Source organism: Hemibagrus wyckioides, linkage group LG21 (assembly GCF_019097595.1).
Source record: "Hemibagrus wyckioides isolate EC202008001 linkage group LG21, SWU_Hwy_1.0, whole genome shotgun sequence".
In the NCBI taxonomy this organism is placed as follows: Eukaryota; Metazoa; Chordata; class Actinopteri; order Siluriformes; family Bagridae; genus Hemibagrus; species Hemibagrus wyckioides.
The window spans coordinates 17,006,248-17,020,653 of record NC_080730.1 but is presented as its reverse complement, the minus strand read 5'-3'; the positions used below and the strand labels follow the sequence as shown (position 1 = coordinate 17,020,653).

The window sequence follows — 14,406 nt, the reverse complement described above, 5'->3', positions numbered from 1 at the left end:
CAGCTTCCACTATGGCTCTGGGGTCACAATATTTCATTCCATGTGCATATGTATATGGATGGGATGACAATAAACATGGACTATTTATTTGGCTGACATTTTTATCTGAAATGACTAAACCAGAATGCGAGACTAATTCAGCCATAGAGTTGAGGAGGTAAGGGCCTTGCTGCAAAACAACAATTCTCTTGCAATTCTAGGATTGAACTCAGAACCTTCTGGGTTCTTGCATTGAATCCTAACCACTCTGCCACCACTGGCCCATAGCTAAACCAATCACCTAGAACCTCTCTACCCAAGACTATATAGGTGTTAGTGAAAGATTTCCATTGAACAATGTACCATTTTTCTGAAAAGGTCTCATTTTCAATCCAGTTCCATGTTAGAGTGCAAGCCTAGGCATGCGTTCAGCCTTACAACCTCACAAGCTCAACTCGCACCACGTTTGAATTTTCCGACCCTCCTCTTGTCCAGGCACAGTGAGGAAAGCATCGCCAGCTCTCCCCGCCTCGCTTAGCTCCGAGTTCACCGTGGGCTGGTTGTCTTGGCAACTGGAGCAGACACTTTCCATATGGACTAAAACAGTTGCTATGGAAACAAAGTTTTATTTTCTATTAATAATCTCGCCGACGAATGTGTGAGCATTTGTGAGGCTCGGTTTAATCTCGCTGAAATGATTTTTTTTTTTTTTTTTTTGGTCATGATTTTTTTGTTCACTATTGTCAGATAAGGGCAGTTTCCAGGAACCCCCTCTGACATTTTGCACACTAATGCAGTTTCACATTCACTGGGACCTTTATAGTTCCAGGTTCCTCGTTTACTTGCACTTCTTTACTTAGATTTATAGATGTATTGCATGATATGGAGCAAATGATAAAAGTGGGAACTTAGTAGTATGACCTTACAGAAGGTCAGGCTCAAATCCCATGTTCTTTTGTTCAGATAAAACGTTGACCAATTGAATAAATGTAAATGAATTGTTGACCTTAGAGAAAATTGACCTCTTCATTTTAATCTTTGCTAAGTACACTCTCAAAAATCTGCAACAAGGTAGAAGGTCTTTTGTACTTTTAGTGAAAAGACATAATGGGACTTCCACATGGAAAATTACATTGAACTTCAAGAACAAAAATCTACATGTCCAGTAGTCCCTCTTTTTTTTTTTCCCTGACTGTATATTAAGCAGACGTAAACTGCCGTAAAGAGTCTGTCCTCTCATTACTCATCTCCAGAACAATAGATAACTCAATGGTCCTTAACAGTGTTGTGAGGTTCCAGGTTTCCTCTGTTCTTGTCTAATTCATATTAATGTGCAGCGCAATCCCTCGACACATTCATTAAATTTCAAATGGAGTCTCTTGTTCATCCCACACTGCCTTCATTACAGAAACAAGGATTGGCTTTTTGGTGACTGGCTGCACATGACTTTCCATTTCTCAACAACAACAACAAAAAAAAACACTTTACTTGGAGCAAGCCAAAGTGGAATGTCATGCAGTTTGCAAATGGCTTTAATGGAAAGATGTCTATGTTGTATATGGCAAAGACAGCAAAAAAAATCTCACTTAAGATGGCATAGAGGACGTGGTTCTCATGACTTTAATGTTTAGTTTGTAGGTGGCTCCTGTATGCCAAAGATAAACTTTGCTCAACCACAAAATGTAAACTCGTATTCGATAAGTGTCATATTTCTATAAAATCCTCCTAGCTCCTTGCTGGAGTTATGACACCACCATTAAACAAATTTATCACGATCATAATGACTCTCTTGTGTAAACGTTTGGGTAAGACATGCATTCTGGACCATCTTATGTCAAACAGACTTTCTTTTTTATTTCCGCCCCCGGTGTTGTTTAGAGATGACTTAACAAATGTTCTTTTGTCCTTTAGGGACAGCAATGTCCAAAGGCAGTGGGCTGTATGGCTCTGTTTCTGGGTTTCTTGACTCTTAGCTCCTGTAATTAAAACAGAAAATAATTAATGAGTGCCAGCACTGCTTCAGAGTAGCAAATCTGTTTTCTCTCTCTGAGGCTGGTCTGGTGTTTATCAGCATCGTTTAGAGAAACAAAACGACTTGATCCAGCTACTACTGATCCTACATAGACATGCCTATGCATTTTAAATGTATAAATCCTTAAAAAGATGAAACCTGTAGCGTTGAGTCAAAACATATCTTCGCATACAATATCTTTTTTAAGTCATTTCCACGGATTTTCAGTTTGACCGTAATCATGATGTAAGATTGTGTAAGATTTGAAGACTTACTTGAAATGCTGCTGCACAACCTCTTAAGCCACCTCAGAATATCTGTGATTTCTTATGTAGTCTTCTCAAACTGAATCGAAATGCGACTCGTTGAGGAACCAGTTTGATTTGCCCACCACACCTTTACGATCTCCAGTATTGATTTTTGCTGGTGTGACAAGAAGATTGCTTTTCTTCACCGGGTCACATCGGTCTGGATCGACTAATGGACTCCCTGTAGTAACACAGTGATGTGGCATGATCTATGACAATTCCCAGCATGCTTTGCAGATGATGGTTAGCGAGAGTCAGGACTGGAATTATTTGAAAATCAATATGGAGTATGGATCTGCTCCCTTATGCGTGGCTGTTGTTCTTTACTGTGCTTGTTGTTGTACTATGTTGCTGTGACCTGTTTTTCATTCCACAAAGCTGGTAGCTCAAATATTTCGCTTTAAATATAGAATAATTCAAAAATTCCAAGAATAGTACCATATCTTGAATCCCAAGCTCACCAACAACCCACATTTGTGCCTTTTCTATCTACAACATTATCTCCTTATCTTTAACACACAATAAAGTTTCAGAAGCTATAAACTCTTTTGTCAGCTCTGGGTGGTGTTTCCTTACTTCTTGCCAAGCACCTACTGCTTTTATTGCCTTAAAAATAAATGTAGAAGTTGAGTAAAGCTTGATTAACCCAGAGTGAAGCGAAGAGTACAATATGTGTTGTATTATTTTTACTCAGTGGTTTATTATCTTTTTTTGGAAATCATGCTATGCATTTATTAAAAACTTATGACCTTATCTAGCCATTATGTGGCTAGGCGGAGGTGTAAGGGTGTGGGCTTACACCAAGAATATAAAGAATTCTCGATATTTGATATTTTTTTGTTGACTAAAACACACACTTGAGTAAGTTGTAGAATTATACAAACAGCAGGACTTGGTGTTAATCATCTCGGAGTTAGTCTTTTGTGCTTTCTTTGAAAATTTGAAGTTACATTAATATAAAATACAGCTTTTATATTTGTAAAAATTTTAATTTGTATGTTAGAAACTCCATTTTAAAATGATCACAGAAAACAAATTCCATTCTGAACACCTTCATTAAGTAAACAAAAATACTTGAGAATTTGAAAAGGAAGTGATTTATTAAATAAAAAATGCATTATGTGATCAAATCATTATTTGAATTTTATCCATGTGATTTAAATTGTGTAATACAGACTTAATATATAAATTCAAAATTAACCACAAAAACCGCAATCTGTAAAATTTGTAGTGTTATTATTAAGAAAGGTTAATAATAAGAACAGCAAAAGAACAATTACTGTACATTTTAGATGTACACAATTTTTAAAAAAATACAAAATGTAATATATTTTCCTTTTTGGGTTTATTATAACTATTAATGGAGGGCGTTTCCCATGTCACCACTTTGTAACATTCAGTAGGTTTTCTGAAATGGTCTTGTTAACCCGCGAAGAGTTAAAAAAAGACAGCTATAAAAAGTGACAGGAACCTAATTTGTTTCAGATGTTTCAGAACTCCGTGTGTTAACAGTAACCTCGCTTCATGTCAGCTCCATGACATCACTCTGCCATTGATTATTTTCCTATTACACATCCAGTCTTGTGCAGATGTCCAGTTTTATGCCAGACTTGGTTGTGTAATGTTTTGTTTTCATTACAAATTCCACATTCAGCTTCCCTTTTAGCCTAATAAACCCTCATTTTTAAGCTGACACATACATAACCAGTGTTGTAGTTAAACAGTAAGGGGGCACTTGGCTGTGAAAGTCTGTCTCTCGGTTAAAGTTTCTGAGCCTGTTAGTCCCTGTACTGTGGAAAAGGGGAGCACAGAGGAGTATTATGTTACTCGAGCTCTTATTTCACGGAGCTCTGTGGGCTGGACAGGATGATAGATCGATAGATAGATAGTCCCGGCTCATGAATATTAAAAGAACAAGACTGTTGAATATATAATGGAAGTGTTTAGAGTTGGAAATAACATTCCATTTAGCTGCACCGTGTATATAATATGGTATTCGTTTGTAAGTGTTTGGCTGTGTGTGTGTGTGTGTGGTTGTATGGATGGATGGTTAAATTATACATAGAGACACCTTCCTGTGTTTACCAGGCTGCTAGAGACACCTGCTCCCTCCTCACTCACGCCTGCACATGCATGCACACACCTACCTCCAGCTCACACCTCTCCTAGAACAACAAATTAAAACAAATGAAACACTTCTCGCACACAAAAACACCTGACATCTTACTTACATTTGTGGCTTGCTATTTTATCCAGGGATTTAAACCTACAGCTGTATGTTGGCAAGCATAAATCCACTGAAATATCGCTTGCATGATGCAGTCAAATGAGGTGTACTTAGATTTTTTTTCAAGCAACATATGTGACACAAATCGATGCTGAGAAGATTTTGTAAGCTTAATATGGCCTGGATCTGATATTTTAGATCTGACTATGCAATATCTCAAATCAAAGTCTGATCTAAAATGAGTTATCTATATTAACTTAAACTTAATTTTGGATTTTTTTTTTATTCCTGTTGAAACACTTATAGTCCTTTTGGGGATCTGCTTTTGTGGGTGGAAATGCAGTGGAAGAAGCAGTTTTTCCAGTGAAAATGTAACACACACACACACACACACAAACATACTGTGATTGGTAGCGCATGAGATTACTTGACCCCAGCTAGATAAGAGAATGGGTTGCATTTAAAATGGCCCTTGACTGAAGATGTAGTGCACTATTAAAGTGTAATGTATTTTTATTTATTATTATACTTGTAGTGCGCTACATAACTATATCTGGTAGTGTTATTATGCAGTTAAAGCAAGCTCTGTGCCAAATCTTGATAAGTTTGATTAGCTGTGTCAGAGTTTACGCTATTTGGAAAGATCTGGTTTTAACAGTTAGTACGAAGTAAGGGTTTGGAAAATTTGTATTTGAAATGAAATAGCCTTTATTTGTCACATATACATTACAGCACAGTGAAATTCTTTCTTCGCATATCCCATCCTTGGAGGGTGGGGTCAGAGCGCAGGGTCAGCGATGATACAGCGCCCCTGGTGCAGAGAGGGTTGCTCAAGGGCCCAACAGTGGCAACTTGGCTGTGCTGGGACTAACCACTGCCCAAAAGTATGGTTTTGTTTTTTTTTTCATGTCTTGAAGGCAAGAAATATAGTAGTAGTAGTATAGTGATAATCGTCTCTGCTGATTGGACGATGGAATTGCAGCCAGAGTGCATATTGTTCATCTGATGATCTGGAGTTATGGGTTTGGGTATAATGTTGGGGTTGATTGTGTATTTGTTATTGCTTCTTGCATAAAAATTGTGAGGTTGATGAAAGGACCCCAGAGGATAATATAACAGAATGCAACTTTACACTGAAATTCAAAGAGCATGAACAGCTGTAGAAAGGACATTTACATTATTTACTGTCTCGTGTCACCCAAATGAGGATGGGTTCCCTTCTGAGTCTGGTTTCTCTTAAGGTTCCTCATATCATCTCAGGGAGTTTCTCCCTCAACACAGGACCCCTAAGGCTTGCTCATTAGGGATTATTTTATTTTTTATTAAAAATGATAATTAAATTATTACAATTATTAATTTAATTTTAAACGTTTTATAGATTTTCTCTCTTTTTATATTTCTGTAAAGCTGCTTTGAACAATGTCCATTGTTAAAAGCACTAAACATATAAATGGAATTGAATTCAAAAAGAATGAACTGAAAATTTTACATTGCAATTGTGTTCTTTCTCGCTTTTGAATTAAATCAAATAAAAAAAATTGAAATGTCAGTCCATCTTCTGGCTTGTTTTTGGAAGGAAACCTGAAGGAAACCCATTCAAACACATGCAAAGCTCTAGACAGACGGTAACCTGAGCTCAGGATCCAGAGCTGTGATGCATTTCCTGTTGTATCAACACACCACCCAACAGCTTGATACCACATCGGTATTTGGTGTGACTACCATTAGCCTGTAGCAATGCAACACATCTCATTTGCATTGAGCTGACTGTAGCCTGTAGTATGTTGTCCTTCTGTTCTGCTATAGTTGGGCATCTTGTCTGGTATACAGGGTACAGTCCATGAAAAAACTTTGAGGAAATGTTACCATCCCTGCACTGAGGTTAGAGTTGCAGTGAAGGTGGTCAGTCCCTTGTATGACCACAGGATAAAACATCATTAAGGTATTTCTTCCTGTTCTTGCTATATATGTGCCTTTGAGGTATAATATGAGGTTATTTTTTACCATGCAAATTTATTACTATTAGGTACTTACCATTGCTGGGGTCTGGGGTGGGTGAAAACACATTAATAGGGTCATTATTGTGAGTTAACACACACACACACACACCAAAAAAAATCAGGGTTCAAGCTCCAGCACCGCCAAGCTGCCACTGTTGGGCCTTTCAACAAGGCCCTTAGCCCTCATTTCTCCTCCAGGGGTGCTATATCATGGCTGACCCTGCGCTTTGACCCCAGCATCCAAGAAAGAATTTTACTGTGATGTAAAGTATATGTGACAAATAAAGGCTTCTACTTTGGTCATTTAGCATTTTACCCAGTGGTAGCTCAGTGCTAGGAATGTAATTTTATGACCTAATTTTGGAGCAGGCCTTCAAATGGTGACAGATATTCACTATCACTTAAAAGTGAAGTGTGTTAGTTTTGAAAAAGGAAATTGCTTCAGCTTGCAATGCCAAGTTCTCAGGAAGTCTTCAGCTAGTCCCTCTGCTAACCAAGCGCTAAAAAGTGCACAGTTGGGTACCAAATACTCCATATATACATGTTGTCTGACTCAACCTTGTTCACTCTGCTGGTAACATTTTCCTTCTTACCGTACAAAGACGCTTGTTTCACATGAATGCTTCATAACTGCGAGGGACTTGATGAATTACAGTCCAAGTCTTGAGATTTGCTACATATATTTGAAGTGTTTCCAGCATCTGATAGAATTTATCTTTGACTACTGGGCTAATTGTGCCATGTGTTTGGGAATGTGTATGCATTATATGTGGGAATTCTTTAAATCTCATCAAAAGGATTCTCAATTGTTTGTCTAGTAGCCTTTTTATCATTTACCATAAAGCCAGATTGCTTCTTTAGTGCTTTGAAAGATCGGGGTGAGATAGTCGTGGTAAATGCAGTGAGAAAAAATGTAGAAATCTCACCTCCCCATCTCTGAATGTTTCCTTTGTTGAATAGTGCAGTATTTTTAGGCCACAAAACTGCCACAGTGAATTGTGTTCATCAAGCGGCTGTTTCCCTTTCTTTGCTGTGAATTCGATGGCTCTTGTCTGGAGAAAAATTAGAAATGCATCTTGCCCTGGTGGAATGCGGCTAACCGCTTCCTTTATTTCTTCATCTGGCTAAAGAAAAGAGAAGTTTGTGATCTTGATTTGAATGTGTGACCATATATCCAGCTGTAATTACTATCTCAAATCCTTTGAGGGAACAATGTACACATCAGATAGGATCGAGAGATTTGCGTGGGTGGAATCTGGAATGCCTCCATAACACTGACTCCTATTAACTGGTCCCAAGTCAGCAGGCATACAGCTGTCAAATAAATTTGAAGAAAGGACATCATGTTTCTAAAGGAGTGAAGTGAATTACCCGGACCGAAGTCTCTGCAACGCTTCATTCAGGGAGGTTACAGAGTGTATGCACGTCTAGGAGGCGCGTGAATTCATAACATCTAGTACAAATACAGAATCTGTTTTTGTTTGTCATTTGGTTAGTCCATAGGAGTTTCATAAAATCCTGTCCGGCACAAAATGTTGTTCAAGCTTCTGCATGCATGCCTCCAGCTGCTAAAGAATAATGAGAAACTGAATAAGCATGCTAATCTTCAGTGTAGGAGACAAACCCGGAATGAGAAAGATGGACCAAGAGGAAAGGGAAGGAGATGACAAGAAGGTTAGGGTTAGGGACAAGATTCTGATTTTACTAATACAAGATCCTTCAAATAGCTTCCACTGTTGAGACCAGGAGGTTTTTCTGGTGGAAAATCTGACCTGATGTTGGCTTTCCTACTCCTCGTGGGTAGAAGAAAATGCGTCTCAGTTTACAAGAGTCGAGAAACAAACGGCTCAGCTCTACTATCCTGATGGAAAGAGCTTATCAGAACGTGTGCAAACCAAACTAAATTTATCCTGCTTATGCGTCAAGTTGTTTTTTTGGCTCCTGCAGTACCATTGCTGGCTGCGGACATCAGGGACAGAATTTATTCCCTTCACTGCTTTTGGTTTAGTCTACAAGTTGTTGGCTTTTTATGTTTGATGGAAGTGAGGCAACTTTTTGGATCACTGTTTGTGGGAGAAATGGAAACAAAGTAGTAGAAACATTTGGTTTTCTTTAAAGCACAAATACATCCAATAAATTGTATTATTTCCATTTATTTCTGTTAAGACGTCTTGACTTGGCCTGGACCATGATTCAAGATCTATAGAGTCCTAAATAATGTATGAAGTATAAAAGAATATTCAACATTTCTATTATTGACATTTAATTTTTTTTTTAAATATTTATAATCAGACTGTGGAATGTCTGATGTACAAGTCCCCATGTGAGGCGTTACTACAGAAACAATAATAATATATTACAACATTAATTGACCACTTTAAAGTGGTCCATTGACCATTAAACTTTATTATAATCCCGTCTTTCACTAATGTTCTAGAAACTTAATCAACCATATATCTTCTGACCAATCAAACTCAAGAAGCATGCCGTATCAATCAGTCTGGTTATTCTTTTGCTGAAGGGAGCTTGATAAATGTAGGAAAATGTCGGCACCTCCGGCAGCCCTGTAAGACGGTCCTACTGTACGTCCAGCTGCTCTGCTTTGGCTAAAAGCCTCTTTTTTTTCCGCTTGCAACCTCTGTGGAATTCGTCGCCTGGCTCATTTTAGTCTCAGGAGCTGCATCCGTCAGCTTTTTTTCAAATATTAAATACTGTTTCAGTATTAAGCAGTAATGTGGCTGCTGCTTAAACCTAATTTCTGAAATATAATAAATAATAGATGACCTCTAATCTTGAAGATTCCCAGAAATGATGGGAAGATCTGACCAGCCGCAGATGTTCGTGTTAAGTGATGTACAAGTGGACTAACCCCAGGTGAAGCTCCAGGCATGCCTGCTGACAGAGAGCATGTGCAGTATCAACTTGTTATAGAAATAAAAGCCATTATTGTCTGCACGATTAAGCATATATCACTGTCATTCCACATTTCTCAACATGCATGTACATGTTTGTGTCTGTGTGTGTGTGTATGAAATGCTCGGGGATGGAGAGTAGCTCGTTTAAGAGGTAATAAGAGTGCATCGTGTTTGCCGGAGGTTGCCGTTAGCAACAGGGTCTGGACACCAACTCTGCACAAAAATAGGCATTAACCTTTTTAAAATGAAAGTGTTTTTCTTCAGCTCCTCTCTACACATTTTTCTTCTCCTGTTTGTGCTTCAGAGCCTTCTCCATCCAGCACATCTGGCTATGGTTGGCTGTAACAGGTTTCTCTAGAAATCCCACCATGACACTCGAGAGACCACACACTTTCAGTGGGTTTCTCTGCAGCTGAATACGCATGCACGGGGCACACCTTAATTCACTCGTACATTATTTACTCCAGCTTATTTACTGTAGCATGCTTTTGCACAATAGTTGTCACTTCGGAAACTGTGTGTTACTCAGACTAAATCTGATGTGAGCTCATAATGAGCCGAAACTGACGTCTGTTGTGTAAAACACTAGATATGCCAAAAATGAAAACTCAAAAATCATCTAGAATAGAAGTAAATGCGGGTTTTATTTTTCCATGCAAAATTCACACGGCTGAAACTTTTATTTGCCTCGCTTTCGACTGGCAGTGAGAGAGTAAATGGCCTTTTCAAGGACTTTATACAGTGTGCTGTGTGTTCACATGCCTCTCTGTAAAGAACAGACACCAAAAATAACTCCACAACCTTCAACCTGTCCCCAAATACAGCTACTGTATTACCATATTAACCATATTAACTATATTCCTAAACCTGTAAACAGATATCACACACAAAAAAAAAGAAAAGACACAGGTGTATAAAATGTATAATAAATCTTAGAATATTGAAAAAGTAATAATCAGTCCTCTCATGAATGAGTTTGCATTGATAAATAAATAAACGTGTGCAAATCGATACACTGTTAACAGTACCAACCATTTTGGATAAAAAGAAAAATCAGTATATGTGTTACACTTTCTATTTTTCTTAAATAAAAAAAAATGATATTTTTTAATTCAAAGTTGCTATCTGTAATCGAAAATCGAACCCCCTGTATGATGATCTGATGGGAATTTCATTTGAACCCTGGCGTGAGGGTGTGGAGGGAAAAAACTACAAAACAGGATGAGGACAGGAAACAGGTCCCAGACTCACAGCTTCGCTTCATCAAGTTCACGTTCCCAGGCTTGTGTGTGTGTGTGTGTGTGTGTGTGTGTGTCAAGCTCCATCAGTTATATGACTCTGTCTCTCTCTTTCTGTCTCTCTCTCTCTCTCTGTCCCTCTCTGTCCCTTTATCTCTCTATCTCTATTTCTCTCTGTCTCTCTCCCTCTCTCTCACTCTCTCTCGTCAATTATGCAAATAAGGTTTGCGTTAATAATCATGTGTCACCTGCCGATTCAGCCTGTCTCCTCTCCATCCACAGATGATGCTTGACCACACCCACCACTGCCACATGTACCAAGATGTTCCTCTTCCTCTATTTGTCTCATGTACCTTGTGACTGTATTGGTTTGTTAAACACACACAGAGTAAGATTAGTATAAAATTGCTTGCTTGTGTGTGTGTGTGTGTGTGTGTATATGTATGTATGCAAAGTGTAGTGTGTCCAGCCGGATGTGGGTCTAAGAGCCATAATCATGTTCTGTTTACCAATTAGGATAGTTTATCTCTCTCTCTCTCTCTCTCTCTCTCTCTCTCACACAAACACACTCACTCTGCCTGATCTCCATCAGTTCCTTGTTCAAACAGAGAGCAGGATGGAAGGTTTACTTATGGCATCAGTGTTCAGATGAAGTTTTCTGGAATGTTTGGTGTTCAGATGTGTGATAAGCTTTGTCTCTACTGAAATGAAAAATTATTCTTCAGTATCCGAGTTAGACATTTAGCTAGAACCGAGAGATTTAGAACCGAGTTAGATAGGATACAAATAAAGATCTTTACCTTTTAAGCATGTGTCTTCAGCTGGAACTCGCAGGAGGTAACAAAAAAATTTACAAAGCTGCACTTGCATTAGCTTTCCATAGGGATGCTATAGGAAATGGAAATGAGTAGGAATGATAAGGTTTTCACGTAATACTTATCAAGGGAGCAGATTCTCCAGACTTAAAGGGATTCAGATCAGGAATACAAACTGTAGCAAAGACTGTAGCTGATGAAATGGGGGAAGAAAAATTCTTCCTGGCATTTTTCTTAGAAAAACAGAATTTAGTTGGAGTGTTATATTCAGGAGAAAGTCTGGAAAATACAGAGTATTGTACAAAAATCATGTGTTTATTTTCGCCTATAGTGACTGGTCATATATAGTAAGTCACATATGTTCTATTCAGTGTATTTTGATGAATGCACCATGGTTTCAGACACCAAAATTCAATAATAATAATAATAATAATAATAATAATAATAATAAAAAGAAGATGATGGAAAAAAAAAACAATAAAATGGAAAAAGAATAAATCTAATAACAGGTTGAAAAAATATATAGATATAAAAGAGAACAGAAAAAGAATGATGTATGGTAAACAAAAAAAAAAGTCTATTTAGAATAATGTAAATTAAATGAAATTTATAATTATCTAATTATCTAAAAAAAAAGTATTCTCAGGAATATGCAGCGTCAAGTGAAGTGTGATAAGGGTTAAAGTCGCACCTTTTTTTTTTCGTGTGTGTGTGATTCACTGCTCCATACAACACACAAAGTTGCTGGAATTCTAATGAAAGGTTGCACTTCCTGTTCTTCCAGCATCTGCATTATAGCATAGAGTCTTTTCACCCCCACTGCCTTCTTTAAATGTTCTATTATGGTGTGAAAAAACCCTTTGGGGGAAACCACCAAGAGGGAAAAAAACGTTATGCAAGATCCATCGTTTCTCTGGAACTCAGCAGACGTGTGTAAACAAAACCAGCAAATTCTTGGAATTGGTTCGAGCTCTCGGGTCAGGGGCTGTGCTCTCTCTGCATCAATTTGGCTTAATTGGCATTAAAAACAGGAGCCACTGCAGTTCAGCCTGAAGATTAACCCTCTTTTAAAAGTAAAACTGTTTCAATACTTGCAGTACTTCACATTTTGATGACTTGTTTATTAATTCTGAATCTCTCTCTCTCTCTTGCTCGCTCGCGCTCTCTCTCTCTCTCTCTCTCTCTCTCTCTCTATCTATCTCTATCTCTCTTTCTCTGGATGTGTGTGGTGCAGAGGTGCCTTCTCTGAGGTCGTCCTAGCCGAGGAAAAGAAAACCTCAAAGTTGGTGGCGATAAAGTGTATTCCGAAGAAAGCGCTGGAAGGGAAAGAGAACAGCATTGAGAATGAAATCGCCGTTCTTCACAAGTAACTATTGTGCTACTCTTTTTCACACACACACATGCACCCACACAAATCAATGCCAAACATGTCAGTTTATATTAAACAAAACTAGTTTTATGCACTATATTCTTACAATTACTATTCAGTTATTTATAACTTCAGTTGTTAGTTGCATTGCATTATGGGAAATCAGGGTGGAAAGGAAATGTTACCGAGTTCATGTCTGTCAGTACTGTTAGGCATAACCACACTTGCTTGCGGTCTAACGATCTGAAGCCAAAATAAACATTAATAGTGACGGGAAAAAAGATGACAACATATCAGATTTTTTTTTAAATTCTTTAGTAGCTACAATTATATACCAGTTAACCGTTCACCAGTTTGTGATTGTGTTATGTCTATAAAAAATTGTAAAGAAGAAAAACATTTTGGAATTTATGGACGGCATCCAAAGGTAAAGGTGTAAGCAATGTGGGTGTGTTTGTGTGTCTGTGTGTATTAATGACTCAGCACATATAAAATATATGTTGAAAACGTGCCAGGTAAAATTTAGAAACAGTTTCTCCTATATGCACATGAACACGCCCACACTTGCTGATGTGACTGTCGTTTAAGGATCTCCCATATGAACCACTGGATTCACCAGGCGCTCCGGAAAACGACTTGCTCTGAAGGCGCTAAAGCTATTTTTAGGACGTGTGTGCACGCGTTGCCTGGGTTACTGCCGCTACACTGACCTGGAGATCAGAGAGGGATGTGAACGAACGCGTGATGGAGGAAAACCCCCCTTCCTTCTGCACATTTATACAAGGACATGCTGCATAGTTCAGTCTTTATTGCTTCCTTGTTTTGTTTTTGTTTTTGTCCTAGTCAGTCTCTCATTTTTATGGCATCAACTCTCCAGATTGCAGCATCTCTTGAGGTGTGATGCTTTTGCTGGAACCTTAGTGATTCACAGTCACATCTGATATACACGCTTGTGGGGGTGAAATAAATCGATCCATTATTCTTTTTGACAACATAAAATAAAATGTATGAATTTAAGAATATTACCATCCAGACACTCAAGTTTATAAAACAAGCCTGAGGTCTCTTTCTTATGCTAGTTTCCAGCACCTCATGTTTAAACATATCATCAGGTGAGTGTGAGTTTGAACCCTGACATCGGGATCCAGGGAGAAAAACTGGCTCTGAGATAGATTGCATACTCTCATTCCTCTGTGAGGCCAACACCAGCCAATCACAAGCATCTGTGAGTTCATGTATGTGGAAGACGGCTGAACGAGCTTTCCTACGTGTGTCTTACGTTGCTCTACAATGCAGCACGAGATGCAGTTGTAAAGAGGCCATGGGCTGGTGTCATGTGTCTCAGAGGAAGTTGTCAAGAGCTGGGTGTTGGGTGGGAAGAGACAGGTGACCTAATTTGCGGAGGAAAATGAGGGGAAAATACATTTTAGAGCAATTGACTGCACTCATTTATTAAAAAAAAAAAAAAATTAGGTCTTTGTAGAATATCAGGTCTCAGGAAGATGGTTTTGTATAGTGTGGTAGAGTACAGTCTAGTATGGTAA

The 14,406-nt window shown here is 38.3% G+C and overlaps 1 protein-coding gene across 2 annotated transcripts in view; it reads left to right on the top strand.

The window, feature by feature from the left end:
* Positions 1 to 14,406, top strand: part of camk1b (calcium/calmodulin-dependent protein kinase Ib) — a 35,626-nt gene that overhangs the window by 8,339 nt on the left and 12,881 nt on the right. For both annotated transcript variants that reach the window (XM_058373684.1, XM_058373685.1), the window contains one exon: positions 12,728 to 12,859. In XM_058373684.1, coding sequence (XP_058229667.1) covers positions 12,728 to 12,859 — 132 coding nt within the window. The remainder of the gene's footprint in view (positions 1 to 12,727; positions 12,860 to 14,406) is intronic.